General features: G+C 35.7%; 1 protein-coding gene across 5 annotated transcripts in view; it reads left to right on the top strand.

The window, feature by feature from the left end:
- The window catches only part of RCOR3 (REST corepressor 3), a 53,200-nt gene that overhangs the window by 3,794 nt on the left and 23,390 nt on the right, over nt 1–26,016 (top strand). For 4 of the 5 annotated variants that reach the window (XM_037136954.2, XM_037136955.2, XM_037136956.2 and 1 more), the window contains exons 3-7: nt 8,274–8,351; nt 10,908–10,960; nt 12,520–12,681; nt 14,016–14,140; nt 14,904–14,982. In XM_037136954.2, coding sequence (XP_036992849.2) covers nt 8,274–8,351; nt 10,908–10,960; nt 12,520–12,681; nt 14,016–14,140; nt 14,904–14,982 — 497 coding nt within the window. Of the gene's footprint in view, nt 1–8,270; nt 8,352–8,589; nt 8,941–10,907; nt 10,961–12,519; nt 12,682–14,015; nt 14,141–14,903; nt 14,983–26,016 lie in introns of those variants that run through there. The other variant, XM_037136958.2, reaches the window with a different exon arrangement.

Genomic DNA, 26,016 nt, shown 5'->3' with positions numbered 1-26,016 from the left:
GAAGTTAGAGAATAGGGGTAGTTTACGTTAATTAATGGACCATTACTAAGTATGCCTTTATAAAAATTAACTAACTGGATTTCTGATTATTTTCTTAGGTTCCTTTTCTTTTGACTCTTCACTAGGTCTTCCGAACTTCTATCTATTTAGTACCTACTGACTGAGTATAGCACGAGGAACTGATTTGTGTGGTGATTAAGAGTCTCATATCTTACAGGATGCCTTTTAGCTAACATGGCATAGTGACCTGAGATGAACTGCCTGATGTATCCAGGCCTTAGTTTTCTCATTTGTAAAAAGGAAACAATGTTAACTGTATCAGAGAGTAAGTAAAAATTAGTGTGTGTAAAAAAGTGTTCTTCAAAATAATTTACCTGCGTACATACACATAAAAGAATTTTGAGAAAACAGATTCTCACATATTTTCAAGTTGCCATCTATCATTTGTCACTATTTAAATAGTTGAGAAATGTAATTTTAAATCTATTGAAAATATTAACACTTTGAAATAGCTATTATGTCCTTATTTTAAATGCATGCAATTAACTATAAATACTAGAGTAATGTGATGGTATCTATTTTACAAAATACGCAAACAGGCTCCTACCTGTCTGAAAGTTTACATTGTTCCTTTTTGCCTTTGAAGTTAATTCCATGCATTTTTCCCCATGGAATTTTATAATGTATTTTTATGCTTGAGAGTGCTTTTTTGATTACCTGTCTACTTTCTCTACCACCATAATATATATTCCTATGAACAGAGGGTTCTAAGTGTTAAGTCTCTTACGGCTAGAGTTACTATAATTAATGTATAATTGGTTAATATTCTGATAGTCATGGTGCCTCAAATAAAGGAGGGCATTGCTGGTAGCCTTTGGTAATACAGAGATTTTAAAATGTTAGGTAGTGTACTCTTATAAGACTTGAGATGGGCAAGAGACCTGCCTTTTTATTTTAGTGAGAGAAATGCATTTCTGAAGAAAGAGGTCTGACGTAGAATGAGTAGACACCTTAGACTGCAGGTGAGTTCCCGGACAGATTGTCTTGGGAAGGAGAACGTAGGGCAGCTGAAGGTCTGAATTTGATTTCCGTAAAACTTATTCATGCTTAGGAATAAGCACGAACCTTGGAAAGTCTTGGTTTCCCGCCATGTGAAGTTGGTTAATTAAGTATGTAACTCAGAGCCTAGTTTATAAATGGTAGAATTTTAACAAATATTTGAGGTATCTTAATATTTTTAATATTAAGTTACTTGGGATATTCCATGATTTTTTATATTAAATATCTTAAAGGAAATTTTAAAAAGAAGCAGATTTTTATTTTTGTACTTTGAAATTTGCTATTGGTGTGGAAATCCTAGTTTATCATAATTACACAGTCATAGTTCGTATCCAGTAAGGATTAGTCATAGGATCCCTGAGGATACTAATATCCATGAATGTTCAAGTCCCTTGTATAAAATGGCATAGTATTCATATATAACCTACTCATATCCTTCCGTATACTTTAAATATCGCTAGATTACTTAGAATACCTGATACAATGTAAGTAGTTGTTATACAGTATTGTTTATCTGATACAATGTAAGTAGCTGTTATACAGTGTTGTTTAGGGAGTAACGATGAGAAAAAACTGTACGTGTTCATTACAGACACAACCATCATAGGCCTAACTACATAGTACACATCCTCAACAATGACCATTTTTTTCCAAATACTTTTGATCCCATGATTGGTGAATCTGTGAACGTGGTGCGGTGGATAAAGAAGTCCAACTGTACTTTTGTTTTATAGTTGTTGGTTTTCCCCAATTGGTCTCATAAATGTACTTTACTAACTGTAGTTAAAGAGATGTAAAAAAATTTCAAAGGGATTAAACTTGTGTTTCACTTAATATTTTAAAAAACTGTTCAATACAGAACTGGTACACTACTATATTTTAAAATTGTGGTAGCTTGCTTCCTAGGTTTTGGTTGGTTGGTTTTTTAATCCACTCAGAAATTAGGAAGCTTCTAAGACTTGGTTATTTTGTTGTGAGTAAAGTTTGAGTTTTAGTACTATTTGTGAGTATCAGACAATTTTAAGATATAATCTTCAATATTGTTACAGATAAAAGGGAAATTCACATTGGGTTTGTATTCTTTAAATATTTTAGTTCACTTTAACTTCTGAATGGAAACAGTAACACTTGATTGGATGCAAAGTATTCTGGGGGGTAAATAGTTTTTAATAATCCAAGTTACTTTCTAATATTCTTTTATAGCAGAAGAATCGGTTTTAATTTGTCAGAAAAAAACTGAAAGGTCATTTCAGCTACTCGATCTCATTTTCAGAGGGTCGGTGAGAAGGGGCTTCAACTGTTTGTGTCAGAGCCCCTTGGGGTTTTGTTCACTCATTGTTATTTGATTGATGTAAGGAGGAGTCCTAGAGTAGAGAAAGAAGGGAACTTAAGAAAAAACTTTTCAGTAAGCATATGCTAGTGATAAGAAGTCTTATACAATGCTTACCATTTGCCAACTACCTGATTATATTCTTTACTTTTGAACAACTCTGTGAAGTAGGTACTTTTATGATCCTTATTTTTAAAGATGAGTTAAACTAAGGCACAGATAGGTTAAATGAAATTTGCTCAGGGTGTCAAAGCTAGGAAGTGGCCAAGCTGGAATTCAGACTTGGAGTCTGTCTATATAATTGTAACACTCTTAATTGTTATACTAAAATGTCTCTCATTTTCTTCAGTCATCTCTTGGGCCTCATTGACACATACGTGATTGAAAATGGTGGAGTCCAGTTCAAGGGTTAGGGAAAGAACATTGTGAAATGCCTAATAAGGCGTTCTCTCCTATCAGGCATGATTGCTACGCACATACCCATACATCCATGTTAGTTAGAGCTGTTCGTCCCCACAGCTTGGGTGCCAGTTCCTTTCAGCTCAAGCCCTTATTAGTATTACAATGCTAAGACTTTGGGTGAAAATTTAACTGTTATTCTTCATGGGAAAAATATTTTTTATTATTTACTTTTTAAAAATCCTCACTGGATATGTTCATTGATTTTTTTTGACAGAGGAAGGGAGAGAGAGACGTCATGTGAGAGAAGTATAGATTGGTTGTCTCGTATGTGAACCTGTAACCTAGGTATGTGTTCTGACTGAAAATCAAACCCACAACCTTTTCACCAAAAGAATGATGCTTCTACCAACTGAGCCACCCAGCCAGGACAGGAAAAATATTTTCTTTAAAGTTTATGTTTGTTTAAGAAGAGGTAATTAATGAAGATATTTTGATTCAGTCTTGTAATGGAATCTGGAAAGCAAGGAAATATGTTTAAATATCATGTTATGCTATTAAGACTTGAGACTTAGTGGAAACCTTTGTTGCAGTCTTACGTTTAATTAAGTAGGACTTAAATTATCTTATTGTCACAATCCATTGTGCAAAAAGAATCAGTGCCATGTTAAAGGATTGAGGTTAAGGATACTCACTTGAAATAGCAGTAGAGTTTATTAATTAAATTAAAGCTTCTGCTGTGGCCGGTGTGGCTTGGTTGGAGCATCATCCAGTAAACCGAAAGGCCACAGGTTTGATTTCCTGTCAGGGCATCAGCCTAGGTTGTAGGTTCAGTCTTCTGTCAGGGCGTGTTTGAGAGGCAGCCAGTCAGTATTTCTCACATCAGTGTTTCTCCCTCCATTCCACCTTCTCTAATGTCATCAATAAGCACATCCTCCAGTGAGGATAAAAATAGTAATGATAATAAAAGTCTTCTGATCAACTTAGATAGGCTATCTGTATTATTTCTGTTGAATGATTTGGCTCCTTTCGTGTTTTTATTTTATGTGGTTAAAAATAAATATATTTTTTATGTTTTTAGGAAGAAAGAATAAAACTTATTACAGATTTATGTATAGGAACCCCACCACAAAAAAGTTAGAGATAGACAGAGATAGCCTTATAACACATTGTAATCTAAGGATGGTAATGAGCCTTGGGGGCTTTAAAGGCTCATTGCAGGATGATGAGAAGAGCAGACTCAGGAAGTAAAAATATGCCCTGCTGTGTAGGTGAGTCAAAAAGTGTATCACTGATAATCTCTCATGGGCAAGCCCTCTAATTCAGATTTTTCTGGGCAGTTAAGGGTAGGGGAAAGAAGCTTCTCTTGAGCCTGTGGTTAAAGTAGCCTTTAGCTCAAAACAGCCTGTATCCCACGGAGGCACATCTTGGAGTGACTCACTCTGGAACCCCACAGTTCCCTCCCTTGAAATGTCCCTGGAAGTTTCACATTCCAGAATTTGGCCCAGTAGATTTTTCTGTATCTCATTAAACTAGTCTCAGTCTTGAGAAAAGTTCAGTTTAGGTAAACAGTTGTATCTCATTTTAGGAGGTGGTGATTCAGGTGGGCTCCCAAAGTTAAGCCTCTGGTGCAAGCAATCAGATATTTAATGAGAAGCATCTCTATGGAAACAAGAAAAAGATTAATCATTGGAGCTGACTATAATCTCAGTTTCTGAGTTTTTAAAGTAGTCGAGAAGACTTCTAGGTTTCTGTCTCTAATCACCTTTAGGTGGATTGCATGTAGGTGGTTACAGGTCTCTGAGCATCTCCAAGTTTGCAGTTTGAATTGAATTATCTAAAATTTATATTCAATGAAAATAAATTTTAATATCTCCTAAAAACCTCAATATTAAAACTATACATTTAATTAAAATGGCTAAACAATGACTGTAAAGTAAATGGTCAGGGCTACGTGGAACCCAAGACAACTAACGGCTTGGTTCTCTGGTTCCCTGGCATATGTTCAGGTTTTCGCATTCCTTCTGCATTCCTTCGCATTCCTAGTGATCTTTCTGCAGCAGGCACAAAGATTGTCCATAGATGAGCTATGGTTGTGATTCTTCTGAACTCTATCTACATCAAGTCGTCCCATTTTAGCTTTCATGGCCTTGGAAAGAAGGTGGTTTTAGTTCTCAGTAACTCCAAGTCCCAGGATGGGGAAATGAAAATGTTAATTTGGACAGTTGCAGCAAAATATTAAAGAAAACTAGACAAATTCAGGATCCAGTGCAGTTTATAGGTAAAAAAAAATTTTTTTAAACACTCAAAAGACAACAGCACTAGAATCTAATACCCACAAAGGTGTATGGTTTCTATGAAAACAATTTTTCTCTTTAAAATCACCCCCACCTTTAACCAAAGATAACCAAATTAAGACATAATATATTTGTAAAGTGAATCTAATTTCAGTAAACTTGGCCTGATTATTAGTATAAGTCCGCCAAGAAAAGTAATCAGCCACGTAGGTTCTTTTAACAGTGCTTTGCTATAATTTTCCATAACGACTTTTCTGTCTGAACTTGAAAAAACTTACCAAGGCTAAGAAACCAAGTATCATACTTACCATCAGACTTTGCCCGCAATACCTGTAGAATTGGGGTGAATCCCTCTCTCTTCGAGGTAGATACCCATTGTATCCTGAGATTCCATGAATCTCCCAGGAAGCAACATTTGTTCCTTACCTGGAAGGACTATTGTGAGTAATGTAAGCAAGGTACCTGGTAGTTTTTCCAAGGAACTTTTTATTGGCTTCCAAAGTCAGTTTTGATTCCTTAAAACTTTCTGGTCATACTGAACCTATGCATATTTCTCTCAAATATGACATTCCAGTCTAAGCCTTGTGTCCTGTTGTAAAGAGAACTGATTCGTATTGAACTTTATACAAACATATTGCCTTGAAAAGAAAGTACTCATTGAAAGTCTCCAAAGTCTGAAGGGATCAAAGACAGAAAGAAATGTTTCAAATGCTTACAAAAGTGAAATTTACCAAAGTGCTCTAGGTCATAGGTACTTTAAGAGAAAGAAAGAAAAATATAAAATTGTGGTACATACATACAATGGAATTCTATGCAGCAGAGAGAAAGAAGGAGCTCCTACCCTTTGCAACAACATGGATGGAACTGGAAAGCATTACGCTGAGTGAAATAGGCCAGGTGTTGGAAGACAAATACCATATGATCTCACCTTTAACAGGAAGCTAAACAACAAAACAGACAAGCAAGCAGAATAAAAACAAAGACGCTGAAATAGAGAACAAGGGGACAGTGACCAGAGGGGAGAGGTAATGGAATTTAAGGGGAAAAAGGGGGAGGGATTTGGAGGAACAAGTATGAAGGACACAAGGACAAGAACTAAGGGGGGTGGAAATGGGAGGGAGGTGGGGAGCACGGGGCGGGGTGGACTGGGATGGGAGAAATAGACAACTGTACTTGAAAAATAAGTAAATAAAAAATTTTTAAAACTTTAAAAAACAAGATTTTAAAAATCAGCATTTCAAATAAAAAGTCATAAAATTGTAATCCTTCTCATCTGTTCACTCAGTCCTGTGTAATTAAATTTGTTCTGCTTGAATCCAGTTTTTCCATTTGTTCTCTCTACCTTGCCTCATAATTGAAGGTAATAGGGTCAGTCATAATTCCAAGCAGTTTGCAAGTCTGTCCATTAAAGTTCATATGATTTGCTCAATGAAGCAGGTGCTCCAGTCACTAGAGATTTTGGAAGTTACACCCCAAGGCGGAAACATTTTCTAACAGTTTTTCTTGCCACTGCATCAGCCTTGTGTCAGGAGGAGGCTTCACCTCATCCCAAATACATCACACAATGCCAAGAACATACTGAAAACCCAAACTAAGTTCCAGTTGAATGAAGTTCTGCTGAAGTGTACTGGGATTGATGAAGGAATGCGAAAACCTGAACATATGCCAGGGAACCAGAGAACCGAGCTGTTAGTTGTCTTGTGTTCCATGTAGCCCTGACCATTTACTTCACAGTCATTGTTTAGCCATTTTAATTAAATGTATAGTTTTAATATTGAAGTTTTTAGGAGATACTAAAATTTATTTTCATTGAACATAAATTTTAGATAATGTACTTCTAACTTGCATTTTTCTAAGAACTTAGCTCCCATTTTTGTCCTCTTATTAAACATACTTAAGACAAAACGTGGTAGGTTTTGCTTTTAGATTTATTGTGTAATTATGTTTTTAATGGTTTTTTCTAATACTGTATTTTAATAGTGTTCTTTCCTTTCTCTTTTCTCTCTCCTTAATTTTTCCATGTAGTAAAAGAGATACAGATTTTTAAAACAATTTTGGCTGCATATTTCACTAACAATATATCATTCTCAAACATTTGTTGAATATACAGTAGTGACGTGTAATGATTCTCCAAAAATTAAAAAAAAATTTATATTATTGCTTGATAAATAGCTTCTCTAGATTGAGGTTATAGTAGTAGTTCCTTTTGCTGGAAAATGAATGTTTTGTAGTAGTTCCTTTTGCTGGAAATGAATGTTCTGTATTTCAGATGTCTTACAACTTTATAAATGATTGCACTTTAACTTCAGAATTCTAATGTGAATACTTTTGAAATTCTGGCCATTATTTGCTGGTAGCTATCAACAATTAATAAAAATCAATTATGGCTTGTTTATAAGTAATTCTTCTTAAAATAGGTGACAACAATGCTTCATTTATTGATAGTTTTAATTAGCTTGAATACACCTACGAATTAGGAAGAAGGCAGAAAAAGACCAGGCCCCACAGGCAGTAGCTATGTCAGGCCTTCATTCATTCATTCTTTTAGTTCACATGCAGTTTCAGTAGAGCTTGATTTTTCTGACTTTTTAGATTATAACAGGTGAGAAGTAATTTAGAAATAGCAATAGTATGCTTCTACATTAGAGGTAGACTCTCAAATTAAGAAGAAAGAACATTATTAACTTCTACTTTTTTACTTTGTTTTCTTCTTACACAGAGCACATACTTCTATAAATATAAAATGTAATAAATGAAGTCTAAAAAGGAATAGCTGGCAGACTTCTAGCAAGTAATAAGATTAAGTAAAAACCATGAAAAACATACAGTTATTTAAAAATTACAGTAATAATCTTGGCCCAGTTAGATGTAGGGCCAAGCAGTTAACTTATCACCTGAGGTATTCTCTGTGGTTTTAAAAGAGTTTTTATTGACTTCTAAGTAATGTATACAAGGTTGAATCAGAGTTATCTGTAAAGTAATAGAGATGCATAAGGTACTTAAGAAAGTCTTTTTAATTTAAAGGGGGTAATGTCAGTCTGTTTTCCTTCTCTTTATTTTTTTGTACTTTGTTTCTTTGCTCTCTTTTGCAGGTACTATACCAAATAGAAGTAAACTAACACTGCTTACATGCATTATGAACACAGACAAAAATCCATCACATTCAAATTAATTAATTTTTCCTGCAGGTGCTACAAAGTACACAGATAAAGACAATGGAGGAATGCTTGTGTGGTCTCCATATCACAGTATCCCAGACACCAAATGTAAGTTTTCTGAAATTGAATGTTTGTGTCAATAAGGATCTATCAACCAATTAAAAATGCAGTTTATATTTGTTTTGGGGTCCCAAAACAAATATATATAAATAAATTTATATTTGTTTAGATGCTCGTAAGAAAAACCAGTTTGTCTTTGTTTTGTTTTGTTTTTTGATGGAGGTTGTTATATTAGCATGTTTTTCCTTTTGAAAGGCAGTGGGTTGATCATTCCAATTTGTGTCAGGCCCAGGAAGACAGAGGAAACCTAGGATCTGATGGCATTGCTGCTTAAATCCTCAAGCAGGGGAGGGAGTTACTATGTAGACATCTGCACAGGCTTTTCCTCAGTGTATGGAGATGTAAAGAAATGCCTTCAAACTTCAAAGAGCCCACTATCATTACCATTTTAAAGAGGAAAGGGGAAAGAACTGACTTCAGCAGCCATCAATCAGGTCATCTTTGTGCTCTCCATTTCTGGACTGAGACCTTCTGGATCATTGACCATGCACCTCTTGAATCATGGTGTGGCTTTAGACTTCAATGTGATGTAGCGGACCTGATCCTTTGCGGCACATCAGATATAGGAAACGTGCAGGTAACAAAACTAAGATCCCCATCCCTCCATTTAGTTATCATTGAATTTACTAAAAACAAACAAACAAAAAAACCCCACTGAACAGCTATGCTAGCAGCTGTAAAATAAGCTTATCTTTTAAAAATATTTACAAATCTTATAGCTGTCCCATGATGGTTTATATAGTCCCATGAGAAGTAATGACCATGAGCATAGTAAGTCTATACTTATTGATGCAGTAAGAGAACTAAAAATTGGAAACTGAGTAACATTTTGCATACCTGATAATTCTTCCTATTTAAGGGCTGTAAAATACCAGCAAAAGGTCTAGCTGATAATCTAGGATTAAATGTTCTTGAAGCATTCTTAGGCAAAAACATGAAATTATATTTGGCCTGGGACTATATACTGAGAAACCTGAAAAAGACTATCAAGTTTCTTTGGTTCAATCCTCATTGTAGGCCCAGGCTTTCATTTACAAACTGAGTGTCAGGATGTCCCTGGCTTTTGCTGTTTTAACACTGTTTTATACAATGGTGTCTTTCTTAGCAAAGTCGTAAACAAAATTCAGAAAGCCAACATTTCCTTGTAGAATGGTGTCCATGTGGAAGGAATATCCTGAAGGTGTAAGGGCTCTGCATTGGAATCACCTGGGGGAACATTTAAAAAGCAAACACTACTGATATTTGGTCTCTGTCTCAAATCAATTCAATCAGAGTTTTCAAACATGGAGCCTGGAATTTTTTAAAGCTCCTCTGCTCATTCTAATGCATAGCCAGGGTCAAGAACCATAGCTTGATTGGTACTGTTTAGCCTTATGTTTAAGTACTGTGGGCTCTAAACAAAATATAATACTGGGATTTTCCATACTAAAAACTTAGTTTAATGGAGCTATAATAACATCTACAGAAGATAGTTATTCTAATAGCATTATTTTTCTAATAGCATATTTACATATTAATCTGCACTCTACTGACTAATAATGATAACAAATTCTTATAAAGTACTTAAATGTGCCAGGTGCTATTCTGAGCACTTTACATGTATTAGCTCATTTATTCTTAGGAGGAAGGTGTTGTTTTTATCACCATTTAGAGTGAGGAATCTAAGGTACAAAAAATCCAAGTTAGTTGCCTAAAGTTAGAACTCTAACAAGAAGGCTGAGAATCAAGCTCAGGTAGACTAGCTGTTCTAGGATCAGAACTCTTACCACTGCTTCTCAAAAATTTGCTTAAAGCATATATATGTATACATGTGTATGCCTATATACACATGTACACATATATAATAATAATAAATATGCATCAAGAATAACTATAGACTTCACACAAAACTGAGTCTTGTTGAGTGAAATGGCAGGCTTCTCAGCAGTGCAGCCTTAAAACCAGTATATCATCAGAAGCTGTGCTTATCTAAGTAATTCTGTTGGCTCCATTTCATATGGTGTATGAATGAAACTGGAATATTCAAGCACCTTTTGTGTACCTAGAAGAAAGAGCTGAAGAAAATTTTAGGGATACTGAAGCATACCTAAATATGTTGTTAACTATGTATAGGTGACAAAAATGGGAAGGTAAAGGCTTTGGGTCAACTCTAAATATGAGATAGGGCCTTAAATAGCTAAATAACTTTAAATGAAGACTGCAGCAGAAAAAAATCAGTAAATTGCCTAATATTTTACACTGTAATTAGAGTCCATTGGCTACCCTCAGATTGATCTTTTTTATATACAAAAATAATTATAGTAATTGAATTTAATAAGTATATGCTTATATGGTCATAGAGAGAAGTCATACTAAGTAAAATTTTAAACCAATGAACTTCTGACCCTGTTCGTGCAAGTAAAAGTCTTTTGTAATATTTAATGGAAAATGACTTTGGCTATTTTTTACCCCTGGAATATAAATTATTCTGCTTTGTTAAAAAGCAGTATAGACCTGGGCAAATGAAGCAAGTATAATTAATTATATAACATTGTTTCATTACAGTGGATGAATATATTGCAATTGCAAAGGAGAAACATGGCTACAATGTGGAACAGGTATGTAAAGAAACATTTTAACATTAAGGCTTGCCTCGATATATACAAAATCCAAAGAACATCTCATGATCATTTCTGTCTGAAAAGGGCAAGTTCAACCAACTTTAGAGACACCAAAAGTCCTAGCAGAATCTGACCTTTCAGCATTAACAGTTTTATTTTTATAAACATTATTTTTCTCTAAATACCTCTGTTTCTTATTCTACTTTGAGTTTTAAAAGTATCTGAAATGAAGGCCTTCAGTATTACTCTGGCAAATGCTTACCAAAAAGGGAAAATTTTTTGAGTACAGATAATTCTCTTTGAACTATGAATGAAATAATTCACAAAGAGATTTTTAAAAATTGGATAACTTTAAAAGGAGATATATATGGCTTATGGTTTATTTATCCCATACTGTTTGGGAGATGGAGAACACAGAATCACCTAAATCTCATTTGAACTAAGTATTAGATTAACCTTTGTCAGAATTACTAGTAAAATAAGTCAATTACCTGTAACCTGAATTATTAAGAACTAACTTTATAGTTAGTAACATGGTTATATAATAAAAAATCTTTTTTCTGAAATTAAGGTATTTATCCAAATACAGTTATCTTTTCTTATGAATTTGAAGCCTCTGATTATGTATTTGGTTTTTAAGCCTTGACCTACTATTTAATATTTCAGAAAGTTAATTCTTCAAAATATGACTGTGCATATGTTCATTTTCATGTTTACTTTTAAGTATACCAAAGTATAGAATTTAACATTAAAACTCAATATTTAAAAGAACAAAATTCTTAAGAAATAAAACTGTATCCCTTAAATGACATCCATACCTTACTGTAAAGATAAAAGCCTACTGCTTACCTATAATAAAAAATTGTGGAATGTTGGAAATAGTTTATTTAAGGCTTTCCTATGATTTGCTAATAAAATTATTGAAGTTACTAATGTGCATCGTGATGATGCTTTGTGTACATTATGATAATAAAGAAGTTTGACAATACATATGATAAAAGATTGTTATAGTCATAGCTGAGGTATTCTTGGAAGTGTTTAGTCCATGATATATTTCTAAAAGGTTAAAACAACTACTGTATTTTTTGGACTACAAGGTGTATTCCCCCCACCCCCCAAATTTGGGAGAAATAATGGTTGTTAATGCTGCTGTTGAGTTCTGTTTATATTGGTGAAATATTATGTTGTTTATGTTATTAAATATTTTACTACAGTTTAGCATACTTTCCTCTACACATTGACCAATGAATTAATGTGGGTAAAAGTCTTGTTATGAGCCTTCAAACCTCCTTAGTAACTTAAATTATAATCACTCTCCTCAGTTCACAGATTCTCTAGCAAATACGATATGTAAGAACATCCACTATTCTGAGGCCCTGATTTAAAAGAAATAAAAAATGAGGTCTGCTACTTATACAACCCTGATTAAAAGCCCCAAAGTATGAGTGTATCTTTAGTTGAAGTCATAAGCTTAAGATTGTAACATGATTTGTGTTTAACTCTCTTAAGTGTGATAAGTCCATTAAAAACCAAAGGGGATTGATTTCTCTTCAAAGGCACTTGGCATGTTGTTCTGGCATAAACATAACATTGAGAAGTCCCTTGCCGATCTCCCTAATTTTACTCCCTTTCCGGATGAGTGGACAGTGGAAGATAAAGTCCTATTTGAACAAGCCTTTAGTTTTCATGGGAAGAGCTTTCACAGGATTCAACAAATGGTACGGTAATTTTGGTCCTAACTGTGATTCATACCTGAATGATACTTTATGCTGATATTGAACACTTTCTAACTATTAAATAGAAAAAAGTTTCCCAGTTAAATTTTAATTTTTTAAAAAAATTGCAATAAGTATATTTGCATATAGTCCTACTGTCTGCATTCACTCTAGTGCATGACAGTTATTTTCTATTTTATTGTAATAAATTAACTTTTATTATGACAAATATATGTATAATAGTATTGTTTTTAAAAAGTTTGTCATTCCAGGAAAAAATTATTTTATTTTTAAATGTTTTATTTTTTAACATAAGGCTTTTATTTTTTAATTTATATTCCTTTAGATATGAAGATCAATTTTTAAATAGTCTGTAATTCAGTATTTTTCAGGTGCTGTTGCTTTCTTTTTTTTAGAAGAAACTTGTTCCTTATTTCTAGTTCTTAAATTTTTAGTGTCAAAATAATATAAACCTGAGAAGTTGCCGCATTAAACACTTTTAACCTAAACGGATAAAAACTAGTTCATGTTTGAAAATATATCTAACTGTCTTCCATAATTGTGACAAACATTTTTGATTGGGAGTGTGCATCCTTGTTTGCCTCTGTGACAAATCCATACATGATCATTAGTCATTTTAATACCCAAAGACTTGATTTGGTAGCTAAAGTGTATTTACATTATTTGTCATTTCAAACATGGATTTAAAACAAAATGATTTTAAAAAATCATCGTTAAGAATTGAATACCTTTTCCTGAAAACATTATGCTGAGTGAAAAAAGCTGTATATTAAAGGTCACATGTCTGATTTCATTTATATGAAATGTTCAGAGTAGGCAAATTCAAGGGATTAGGTTAAGGAGAGAATAAGGAGTGACTGGTGATGGGTCTAAGGTTTCTTTTTGAGGTTATGAAGATGAGAATTTAGTGATGATTGCATATAGTAGTGAATATACTAAAAACCACGGACTTGCACATTTAAACTGGAGAGTTTTATGATATGTGAACTATAATACCAATAAAGAATTCTTATTTACATAGTGGGAAAAATTGTGTAACACTGACTGTGCTGGGAACTTCTGGGATCATTCTCACTGTGTGACCACTTTCTCCCCTCCCTGAGAACAAATAGGCATAATGTCGATGACATAGGTGCGGGTAGGGTGCTATGACTGTAACACACATTTTATCGTTATAATTTATGAAAGTACCCATGAAAATGTTTTTATCTATGCCTTTGTTTGCTAAGTACCAAGAATAATATCAGAAATAGTTATGCTATTCATTGGAGTTAATGAATTAAACTTGCTGATATTAACGTGATTTTTTTTTCAAGCTTCCAGATAAGACAATTGCTAGCCTTGTAAAATATTACTATTCCTGGAAAAAAACTCGATCTAGGACAAGTTTGATGGATCGCCAGGCTCGTAAACTAGCCAATAGACATAACCAGGGTGACAGGTAGGTTGGATACCTTTATATAGGCACATTATTAGGGACCCTATTGGATTGATTATATTTTCTGAGGCACAAAAATTATAACAACACATTGTAAGTATTTCTTATCCTTACAGTCATGTTTCTGCTTTGACAGGAAGAGGTGAGTGATCAAAACTCTTATTAGTAAGAACTCTCTTTAACTAGTTAGCTGTTAATCATAGCCAGCAAACATTTCAACTGAGTTACTTTTGATCTGTGTTTGACTATAATCCCAAATGCTTCCTTTTAGTATTAATATATTTAATACATGTATTTAGAATTTATTAAATATGTCTAATAAATATATTCTATAAAAGATGCTCTTTCCACAATTACCTCAGTAATTGAAGTTCACATTATTGTAACTACTGTTATGGTAGTATAAAATAATTTCATCAACTTGTTCTTGTGTGTCTTTATTGTCCAGCTGGAGAACTGAAATAGTAATAAGTATTATATCAAATTAATATATGCGTTCTTTATTCCAAATGGCATTTCTTTCTAAATATCTTTCCTATCGAGTTTTTTTTCCAGCTAAAAATGTTTGCTAAAATGAATCTCTGCTTTAAATGTTTCTCAACACCACAGAAATCTGTATTATAAAAGTTCATCTTCCCAAGGACAGCCCTTGTTCTGTTGGGAAACACTTAGTAAACTTATTAGCAAGGTATATGACCCTTTGATAAGACCACCGGAATACAATAATAAGAAAGGAATTAAGTTTACTGTCTCTGTCTCTTCTCAGTGATGATGATGTGGAAGAAACACACCCAATGGATGGAAATGATAGTGATTATGATCCCAAAAAAGAAGCCAAGAAAGAGGTAATGTTGATCATTAGAGCGCTTATAGTTGTCCTACAAATCTGCTCAGAAAGAATGAAGACTAGTTCATAATAAGAAAAACATTTTTACATAATGATTTAGGAGGTTGTAAGTTCCAATATTAATTAGAGTTTTTTGAAAAACATTAATACCTAGAACTCCAGTTAACCAGTGGTTTAAGCAATTTTCGGGTTATCCCGTCCACTCAGAAGTATCAAAAGCCCTGTCACCATCCCTATTCGTTAATCCATAGAAAGGAAGTAGAATACCCTCAGATGTATTCAGTGTCAAATTTAGCTTTCTGGTTGTTAGCCAGTTTTTATTGAAAACATTTTTTTTTTGTTTCATATTATACCAAACCAGTAACATTTGGAAATAAGTAACAGGTACCCTGACAGCAGTGAAAATGGAAAGCTGCCTCAAAGGAAAAATGGAAGAATTTCTTAGTGTGGTGATAATAATGATGACTTAAAATCATTAAGAACGGGGTACATTGATATACTTGCTTATTTAGACCAAATGTTGATAGGTAAAGGCTAATGAGCTATAGGCAGCTGTGGAATAATGAAAATAACTTTGAAATTGGAGATAGAGTATGACCTCATCTAATTTAATGACTTACTCCTTTTAAGGAATTCAGGGCCATGGCCCATTCTAGCCAGTCATTCTCTTAAACTCTTCATCAGTGAAATTTTTAAAATTCTGTTCTTACCTCAACTCGGTATTTTACTAATTGTGTTAATATTCCTAAGTGGTCTCAAATTTATTCACTCCTTCCTTTTTTCCCCCAAGTCTGCCTGGTTTCCCTGAGCCCAGGAATCAACTACATCAATTGTTCTGTTTCCAGGATCTTTCACCTGCCATTTCCCTCATCCTTCCACCCTGCCTTCCTTAATCTCATAAACCCACACTGCTCTTCTTGGTCTGAAGGGCACAGCAGGGGATATGGCACAACCACAGAAATTCCTGCTACTTGCACAAAGCAGTTTTCAATCACAGTGTCATCCTTAGCAGCTCTCAGTTTTTAACCATTGATAACCCTAAGTTTTTTCCATTGGTGAAATAAAAGCAATAGGATTGTTTTGAGAATCAGAGATAGTATGTAAAAAAGCACTTTGTACCCAGAACATAGTAAATCTTGAATAAAAGTCGCTGTGGTTCTGTTATCTGAGAAACTTTTTTTCAGCAACCATTTTGAACACTCACCCTTTTTTGCACATCCCATAGGTGCAGATAAGATTTTGTGGGGAGTACCTTTCACTCCCTCCAAAATCTTGGCAGATAACTTCACCTTGTACTTCACAGAGGAAATACCAATCGGGAACGCATTTCAGTTCCAGTCCTTCCCCTAACCTTTGTGCTACCTCATGCTGCCCTTTTCATCTCAGTGTATCTAAACTTAAAATATTATATTACAGTTTTTCCCACTAAGCAGTGAACTCTTTGATGGTGGAGTCTGAGTGACATTGTACATCTTGTATCCCTTAGCACAGGGTGTCAAACTCATTTTCACCGGGGGCCATATCAGCCTAGTAGTGGCCTTCGACCATGTGGTTACATTGGTGGCTGAATGTGATTTTAAGACTGTGTAAATGTAACTGCTCTGTAACAGTTCAGCAAGAGCTTGGCGCTGCCACCAGGTAGAAACAAGGTGCTGGGCCGGATTCAGCCCACGGGCCTTGTGTTTGCCACCTGTGCCTTAGCACTTGACATAGTGCTCTTGTTCACTTTCTTACCAATACTTGATATGAACAGACTTTTAAAGTGTTACAACTCTGGTAATGTGAAATGATATTTAGTACCATCTGCTGAATGAACAGTCTATGCCTGAATGCCTCTCTCTCACTGTAAGGTTCCTTCCCTTGTTCTGCGTATTTCACTGATTGTTTGAGCCTATTAATCCCTTCACTTCGCCTCTAGGACTTTTTTCGTCAGTCATCCCTTCTCTGTGCTGTATTTTCATCCTTCTCATTAAAGCTAAAAATAAGCACAAGTCTTCCATTTAAAAGTATAACTGTTACCCTGACCAGTGTGCCTCACTTGATTGGAGCGTCATCTGCTAAACCAAAAGTTCTCAGGTTGGATTCTGGGTCAGGACACATAGGCTTAGGTTGCAGGTTCAGTCGCCAGTGGGGCACATAGGAGAGGCAACCAGATGATGTTTCTCTATCACATCAGTGTTTCTCCCCTTCTGTCTCTTTCTCCCTTCCCCTCTCTCTAAAATTGGTGAGCATGGCCTGGGGTGAGGATTAAACAACCAAACATAACTGTCTCTCAACTAGTCTGCACAAAAACCTGTTCCTTAGCGCTGCTTTGCTCCAGAGTCTGCCTCCGTCAGCTTCTTTTGTCCCTTCACTTCCCTGAAACTACTGACAGGTCAACAGTGACCTCCTAGCTGCCAAATCCAGGGATTTAACATTATTCATTGTATTCTACTTGTTATTTCTACATCCTTTCAAGTTATTGACCCCTTCATCTTTTATAACACCAGTCTCTCATTTCTGTCTGCCTTTTTTTTTCCCTTAAGATTTTATTTTTAGACAAAGGGGAAGAGAGAAAGAAGGGGAGGGAAACATCAATGTGTGGTTGCCTCTCACACACCCCCTGCTGGGGACCTGGCCCAGCACCCAGGTATGTGCCCTGACTGGGAAACGAGTCAGTGACCCTTTGGTTCACAGGCCAGTGCTCAATCCCCTGAGCCACACCAGCCAGGACCCTCTACCTTTTTAGTTGTTGTTTCAATTTTAGTGGCTCTTTCAATTACTCAGTTTATTGTGTTGTTCCTTTTTAAATTCTCTCATAGAACTGTAAATTTTGTCCTTCTTTGTTTTTCTGTTCGACTGCCTAATTTTTAGGTGGTATGATCTGAATTATTTTCTCTCAGATACACGCCACCCAGCTGTACACACTGCACCTTCCAATCCATTGTTTACCCTTTTGCCATAACAACATTTTAAAACCAAATTTATTGCTTGTAACCCTTCCATGACTTTGTCTTTTTTTTTTTAAAGCCCTAAAACCCTCTAGCTAGCCTTTTTTCTCTCCATCCCGTGTCTCTAATTACTAACAGAGTTGTAGGTAAGATTTTAAGTTTCATGCATTTTGTCTTATGGTTATATTGGTCCCTTTATTCTGGAGTTTTTTTTCTTCCCAAATCCGCCAAGGAAATTCCTTACAACTCTGTAAGATACAGCTTCTCTGTAAAAATCTCCTGTGCTTTATCTTAAAGTGACCACTTCCTTATTCTCCTTTAAATCTATCACAGTGCGCAGGCAGTGGAGTGGTACTTGTTTATTGCTTACAGTTTCCTCTCTCGTACCTGCCTATCCCTGGTGGTAAACTCTTTAAGAGCAAAAATTATACCTTATCTACAAGTCCTGGTACATAGTGAGCATTCAGTCAAAATTTATTATAATTATGCACTCTTAATTATTGTACAAATCTGAGATTAGGGATTTGGGTTATCTAGAAAATGTGTGTGTGTGTGTGTGTGTGTGTGTGTGTGTGTGTGTGTGTGTAATACTATTTTGTCTAACTATGTGAGGTGATACATACAGGTTTTGTCTTTGTTTGCCTATGAGTTCATCTTATTAGCAAACAAGGTGAGGGGAGAATAAGTCAAAAAGTAAAAGAATATTGCAGGGTGTGGTCCAGGGCTGACACTGCATGTCAGCAGCTTCATTTATTTCTCTGCTCTTTCACAAACGATAGGGACATCAGGCAGGGAATGGTAGTGTATTATTGCCTTTAACCCAGATCTAACTTGTGTAAGTTGTGAACTACACATACCTTAGACCAAGGGTGTCAAACTCATTTTCACTGGGTGCCACATCAGCCTTGTGGTTGCCTTCAAAGGGCTGAATGTAATTTTAGGACTGATTAAATGTAACTACTTCTTAACTAGGGGCAAGGAGCTCAGCACTGCTGCCCCGGGTAGAAACAAGGTGCCTGGCCAGATAAAACAAGGTAGAGGGCCGGATTCAACTTTTAGGCCTTGTGTTTGCCACCTGTGCCTTAGAGTGTGTACAGTGTAAAGAATAGTAATAAAACAAACACCAGTGTGTTCATCACTGAACTTAAGAAACAGAAGTCTGTGTGTTTCTTCAATTGCACCTCCTCTCCCTTCTCTCCAAAGGGAACCTCTCTCCTGAAAAGGGAACCCTATCTCGAAACTTAGCAATTATTCATTTCCCTTATTTAAATAGTTTTATCATATATGTATGTATATCTGAGCAACTTAGTTTTATTCATTTCAAATTTTATTTAAATGGAATCATACTGTGTGTATTTTTCACTTACCTGTATTTTGTTGTTGTTGTCCAATATGGTTTTGCAATTCATTTTATTGCTGTAGTATAGTATTTCATTGTATTCATATGCCATAGCTTATCCATTCTTTTACTATTGGACATCATTTTTAGTTTTTTATTATAATGAACAATACTGACAAGGAAATATCCTCTGTGTGTGTATGTGTACACACTGTGTGTGTGTGTGTGTGTGTGTGAATTCCCATTGGACAGTGGTTCTTAGCTAGATATAGTATTGCGCCTGCAGGTAAAGGGCATTTAGAAATTACAGAGGATTTTCCATTGTTACTGTACAGTGATTGTGAGGTACCGCTGGCACGTAGTGGGAAGGGGATGCCAGCTCTCCTGACATGCACAGCACAGATGGTTCCACAAAAATGCCAACATTGACTTTTTCAGTTACAATACCCTACAATTGTTTGGAGTCAAATTACTCTGTTTCGACTGCAGTAGCCCTCTCTCCTTATATACAGGGGATACATTCCAAGCCCCCAGTAGATACCTGAAAGCATGGATAGTACTGAACCCTGTATATGTCAATATAGTATGTTTTCTCCTATACATGCACACCTTTTTTCTTAATCAGCGTCCTAGGATTAACTCTATTGGGAATGTGGCAGCAGCTTCTTCATTGGCAGCTACATCTCCAGTGATCCTGATGTTTTTCAGTTCACACCTATTCCTGAACCTGGGTGATCATCCTTTACATGCAGTAAATGGTTTGGTGTCACTCCTTTCAGCGGATCCGTTGCCGAAGTGTTCTTATAGGCTCAGTGCTTTCTGGCCCAACACACCACCAGTCGAACATGTTTTCTGTTCATCTTCCACCTACAAATTTCATGTGTTTCTCATCTTAAGTATTTATCACCCATGGTGGCCATAACTTCTATAGTTTGAAGTGTGACCGTAAAACTAGTATGAATTTCTCCTTTTTTCCCATAATTTCATTGATAGAAGATTTGTTGTTACTGTAGATCTTAACAAACTCAGTGTACAGTTTTTTTCTTTCTTTATTAATTGGAGAACTTTCACCTTTTCGCTTAAAGGAAGTACTTCATGGCTTCTCTTTGGCATATCTGAATTGCCAGCATCATTATTCTTGTGCTTTGGGGCCATTATTAAGTAAAATAAAGGTTACTTGGACAAAAAGCACTGCAATACCACGACAGTCTCTGTGACACCTGAGACCACCACTAAATGACTAACAGGCAGGGAGCACGTACATCATGGACACACTGGGTGAAGAGATGGTTCGTGTGCCTGATGGGGCAGAGCAGGGCAGTGTGAGACTTCATCACCCTACTCAGAATGGCATGCAGTTTAAATTTTATGAATTGTTTGTTTGTAGAATTTTCCACTTAATTTTGGAACACAGTTGACTGCAGGTAGCAAACTGCAGAAAATGAAATTGGGGACATGGGTGGACTACTATATAACCCTGTTCTACTTTCCTAGATAATAGCACGTTATTTTCCACATTTGATGTGCTTCCACTGGGCTCTCAGAGTACTGATTACTTCCTTGCCAATGCTTGATGTAATTAGACTTTTAAAATGTTACAAATCTGGTCATCTGAAATGGTATCTCATTGTGTTCTCAGTTTTATTCATCAGATTACTAATGAGGCTGAATATTTTTCCATCTGTTAATTTTTTAAGTATATTTTATTGATTATGCTATTACAGTTGTCCCAATTTTTTCTCCCTTTTACCTTCCTCAGCCTTGCACCCCCCACATTCCAGGATTCCACCCCACGTCCATGGGTTGTACATATAAGTTCTTTGACTTCTCTATTTCCTATACTATTCTTTTTTTTTTTCTTTTAATCTTTAGAGGGGAAGGGAAGGAGAGAGGGAGAGAAATATCAATGTATGGTTGCCTCTCGTGTGTCCCCTGCTGGGAACTGGCCTGCAACCCAGGCATGTACCCTGACTGGGAATCGGACTGCGGTACTCTGGTTCGCAGGCCCGCGCTCAATCCACTGAACTACTCCAGCCAGGGCTCCTATACTATTCTTAACGTCCCCCTGTCTGTTTTGTGCCTACCTATTAATGCTTCTTACTCCCTGTACTTTTTCTCTCATTCTCTCCTTCTCCCCCTTCCCACTGATAACCCTCCTTGTGATCTCCATTTCTATGATTCTCTTCCTGTTCTTTTTGTTAGTTTTTGTTTTTTAGGTTCAGTTGTTGATAGTTGTGAATTTGTCATTTTATTATTCATAGGTCTTGATCTTTTTTTTGATAAGTCCCTGTAACACTTCCTGTAATAATGGCTTGGTGATGATGAACTCCTTTAGCTGTACTTTGTCTGGAAAGTACTTTATCTGCCCATCGATTCTAAATGATAACTTTGCTGGATAGAATAATCTTGGATGTAGGTCCTTGCCTTTCATGGCTTCGAATACTTCTTCCCACCCCTTCTTGCCTGTGAGGTTTCTTCTGAGAAATCAGCTGATGGTCTTACAGGAACTCCTTTGTAGGTAACTCTCTCCTTTTCTCTTGCTGCTTTTAAGATTCTCTCCTTATCTTTAAATTTGGGTAATGTAATTATGATGTGTTTTGGTGTGTTTCTTCTTGGATCCAACTTCTTTGGGACTCTGTGTGTCCTGGGCTTGCATGTGTAGTTCCTTTGCCAAACTGGGGGAGTTTTCCTTCATTATTTGTTCAAATACGTTTTCAATTTCTGCTGTTCCTCTTCTCTTTCTGGCATCCCTATGATTTGGATGTTGGAACGTTTAAAGTTCTCAAGAGGTTCCTCAGCCTCTCCTCATTTTTTTTGAATTCTTGTTTCTTTATTCTGTTCAGGTGGATGTTTATTTCTTTCTTTTGTTCCAAACCTTGATTTGAGTCCTGGTTTCCTTCCCTTCACTGTTGGTTCCCTGTATATTTTCTTTTATTTCACTTTGTATAATCTTCATTTCTTCCTTCACTTTGCAACCAAACTCAGTCAGTTCTGTGAGCATCCTCATTACCGGTGTTTTGAACTGTGCATCTGATAGGTTGTCTGTCTCCTTGTCGCTTAGTTCTTTTTCTGGAGTTTTGATCTGTTCTTTCATTTGGGCCGTATTTCTTTGTCTCAGCAGACCTTTTATGTGGTAAGAGACAGAGCCTTGGGTATTTTCCAGAGCAGGGCAACCGTCTTTGCTGCTGTGTGTGTGGGGGGGGGGGGGTCAGAGAGGGAACAGTGCTGCTTGCTCACTTGCTCATCTCCCACCCCACTTTCTGTCACTTCCCTCATGACCCGCAAGTGGATTGTGCCCTTTCAGGTGCTGATTCCTGGGTGAGTGGGCTTGCGTATCTTCTAGGAACCTGTGAGTCTCTCCATTGGACTCTCCTGTGAGGCGGGGAGTTTCTGCTGCCCCTGAAACCCGCACAGATTTTTACAGCAAAGGTTTTGAGACTTTAGCTTCCTATACGCTGGGACCCTGGGGTGCATTGTCTGTCTCACTCCCTAGTTGTTCCTCCTGGCTTATCCACACACCAATGTGGGAAATCCTATCCGCCAGCCACCTCTTTGTTCACCCGGTCAGCCACCTTGCTGGGTGTCCTCTGCCTCTCTTACCAGTCCGGATAAATGTTTCTTTTTTAACTCCTTGATTGCCAGACTTCCAGTTTGATTTTCTGGCAGTTCAGGTTGTTTTTTATTTTTAAATTGGTTGCCATCCTTCTTTTGGTTGTGCGAGGAAACGAAGTGTTTCTATGTACACCTCCATCTGGCTGGCCACCCATCTGTTTATTTTCTCTTTTTTTACCCTAATGTTTATTTGTATTTTTTTTACTTGTTTTTTGATTAGGTTATTTCTTTTTCTTAATGCCAGGACATACAAAAATGCGTTATATGGGTTAAAAGATCTTGTAGCAGTTTGTGGTTTATTAATTCTCTACGTGCTTTTGATAAACAGAAGAGCTATTTCATCAAAAGCATATGTGCAAATTTCAATATTTTTATATTTTAAGTTTTGCTTTTTACATTTAAGTACTTGATCGATCAGTATTTTGTTCATGTTGTGAGATACTCATTTTTATTTTTTGTTTTCTAATACGGTAGTGAGTTTATCTCTTTCAACTAATATACAATGTCAGTTTTATCATATATGAGGTTTCTATATACAAGGTGGGGCAAAAGTAGGTTTATAGTCTTTCATGTGGAAAATAATACAATAATTAATAAATAATAATACAAGAATAAACTGTGTTTAATGTACTCACAACTATAAACCTACTTTTGCCCCACTCTGTATACCTAGCTCTCTCTTCTGCTTGTTTTGTCCTTTAAATATCCCTGGTCAGTCCCACGCTGTCTTAATTACTGGGGCAGGTCCCACTACTTGGTGGTTCTTAAGGAGTAAGTACTTGGCTGTTCTTGCATATTTGCCCTTCTTTAAGCTTGTGAAACTCCTAGAAAAACCCTACTAGATGTTTCATTGAATCTACATATAATCTGGGAAGGAATGAAATCTTTGTGTAATTTATTTATAGGTAATTTTGTATTTCTTATGTAGGGATTTATATCATTGGAAAATAATAGCAGTGTTATTTCTTTTCAACTCTTAGATACCTTTTGCTTCCTCCCTTACTGAACTGGTTAGAATCACCATTATGATTTTGTTATGATAGCAAATATTTTTCTCTTAATTCTGATTTTAAAGAGAACAGTTTTTATGTTTTAACCACAAGTAAGATGTTATTGAATGTTTTTGACTTGATCGCATGACTGGTAGTTGATATACTAGCTGTCAGCTAGAGCATTCCTTTCTACCCTGGTGGTCTGTGAGTAATCTGACTTCTTACCATGGGCTGCTTCCTCCAAAGGAAGCATCCCCAAAGCACTAAGTGGAAACTACCCAGCCATCTGGCCTAGCCTTGGACGTTACTCAGCATCACTTCTTTGCATTCAATTGGTTATAAGTGAGTTACCAGAGTTGGTCCAGCATCAAGGGGAGGAGACATAGACCTCCCCCAACCCACCTTTCGATGGTTGGAATGTTGAGGAATTTGATTATGTTTTAAAACCTTCAAGCCTAGAATATGGAATTTTCATAAATGTTTCCTTGTATATGCTTGAGAAGAATATACAGGAGTGGGCAAAATAGGTTTACAGTTGTGAGTTTGCTAAACAGTTTATTCTTATATTATTATTTGTTAATTATTATATTTTCCATATGAATAACTAAACCTAGTTTTGCCCACTGTCATTGGTAATAAGGTTTTGTTTGTGTCAATATATTAATTGCAGCTTCTCAGTTTTGTGATTGAAGTCTATATTTTCTCAGGGCTTGCCTACTTGTTAGTATGGTTTTTATTGTTGTTTATCTGCTTAATTGAGAACTGGTGCTTTCTATATTTTGAAGGTAGTGTTAATAGGTGCATAGAAGTCTACAATTGTTTTAATCTTGTGGTTGAATTAAAACTTTTATCAGTATGCACTGATCTTTCATCTCTTGCAATGTTCTGCTTTAAAGATTATTTTGTCTGGTTATAAATAACTATGCCATTTTTATTTTGTTAAGGATTTGCCTGGTACATGTTTATCATTTATTTTCAACATTTCTGGTACATGTTTATCATTTATTTTCAGCATTTCTGTGTCCTCATGTTTTAAGTATGTCTTATAAGGAGCATACAGGTGGGAATTTATACTTTATCTGGAAGTTTAGTTCCTTTATATTGGTCATGATCACCGACCTGTTGCATTTTTTTTCTTTTATATTTTTATCTTCTGTTTGACGTGCTTTTTCTGTTTTCTTTCTCCTCCTTCATGGCCTTTTCTTTTTTAAATTAAGAGCCCATCTCTTGCTCCATTTTTTTTAAACTCTACTAGTTTGAGATGTTTCTTTATTTCTGTTTTTATGCATACTCTGGAAATTTTGTCTGGCATATTTAACTTAAAGTCTAATATTGGTGTTTTTAGTGAATTTCTGATTAATACACCGTCCTTATAGTGCTTTGACTTCTGTACCATCCTGACTTATATGCTGTTTGTCCAGTTTTAATTATATCTGGGTGTAGATTTCTCAAATTAAACATATAGTCAGTGTGTATTTAGATTTACCCTCATGTTTAAAGTTTATTTTGCTTACCATTCTTTCCTAAGTCTTAGACCTTTCTTCAAAAATAATTTTTCTTTTTTTGAAGTATATCCTTTACAAGTTAATTTACTGAGGGTCGCTTTATAATAAACAGTTTTGTGATGTCCAGAATGTCTGTTTCTCCATTGTTCTTGGAATCTTAGTTGGGGGGTTAGACTCCTAGGTTGACAGTATTATTTGAAAATATTATTCAGATGGTTTCTGTCATTGCTGTAGAGACGTCTGCTGTCAGGCTAATTATCATCCCTTTGGAGATAATCAGTTTTTTCTGTCTGTCGATTTTTATAATCTCTCCATTGTGTTTAATGTTCTGTAGTTTCATTTTGATATATCTGAGCATGGATTTTTTTAACTTGCTTTGGATTCATTGTACTTTTCTGAATCCTGTGTCCTACTAAGTTCTGTAAAAGTCTCATTTGTTGTCTCTGAATATCACTTCCCTCTAATTCTCTCTATCCTTTCGTTTGGGAATCCCTTTAGAAATATAATGGACCCTAACTTGTCTCTTAATGACTCATATTTTCCATCTTTTTATCTTTCCATATTTCTATGCTACATTGTGGCCATTTTTCTCGTATATGTATGCATTCTTAGTCAGTTTTCTTTTGAACTGTATCTAGTCTGCTAAGTAACCCA

Source organism: Artibeus jamaicensis, unplaced genomic scaffold (assembly GCF_021234435.1).
Source record: "Artibeus jamaicensis isolate MK-2021 breed Jamaican fruit bat unplaced genomic scaffold, CSHL_Jam_final contig_2170, whole genome shotgun sequence".
Classification (NCBI taxonomy): Eukaryota; Metazoa; Chordata; class Mammalia; order Chiroptera; family Phyllostomidae; genus Artibeus; species Artibeus jamaicensis.
The sequence above is the reverse complement of the archived record's forward strand: the minus strand, read 5'-3'. Positions and strand labels throughout refer to the sequence as shown.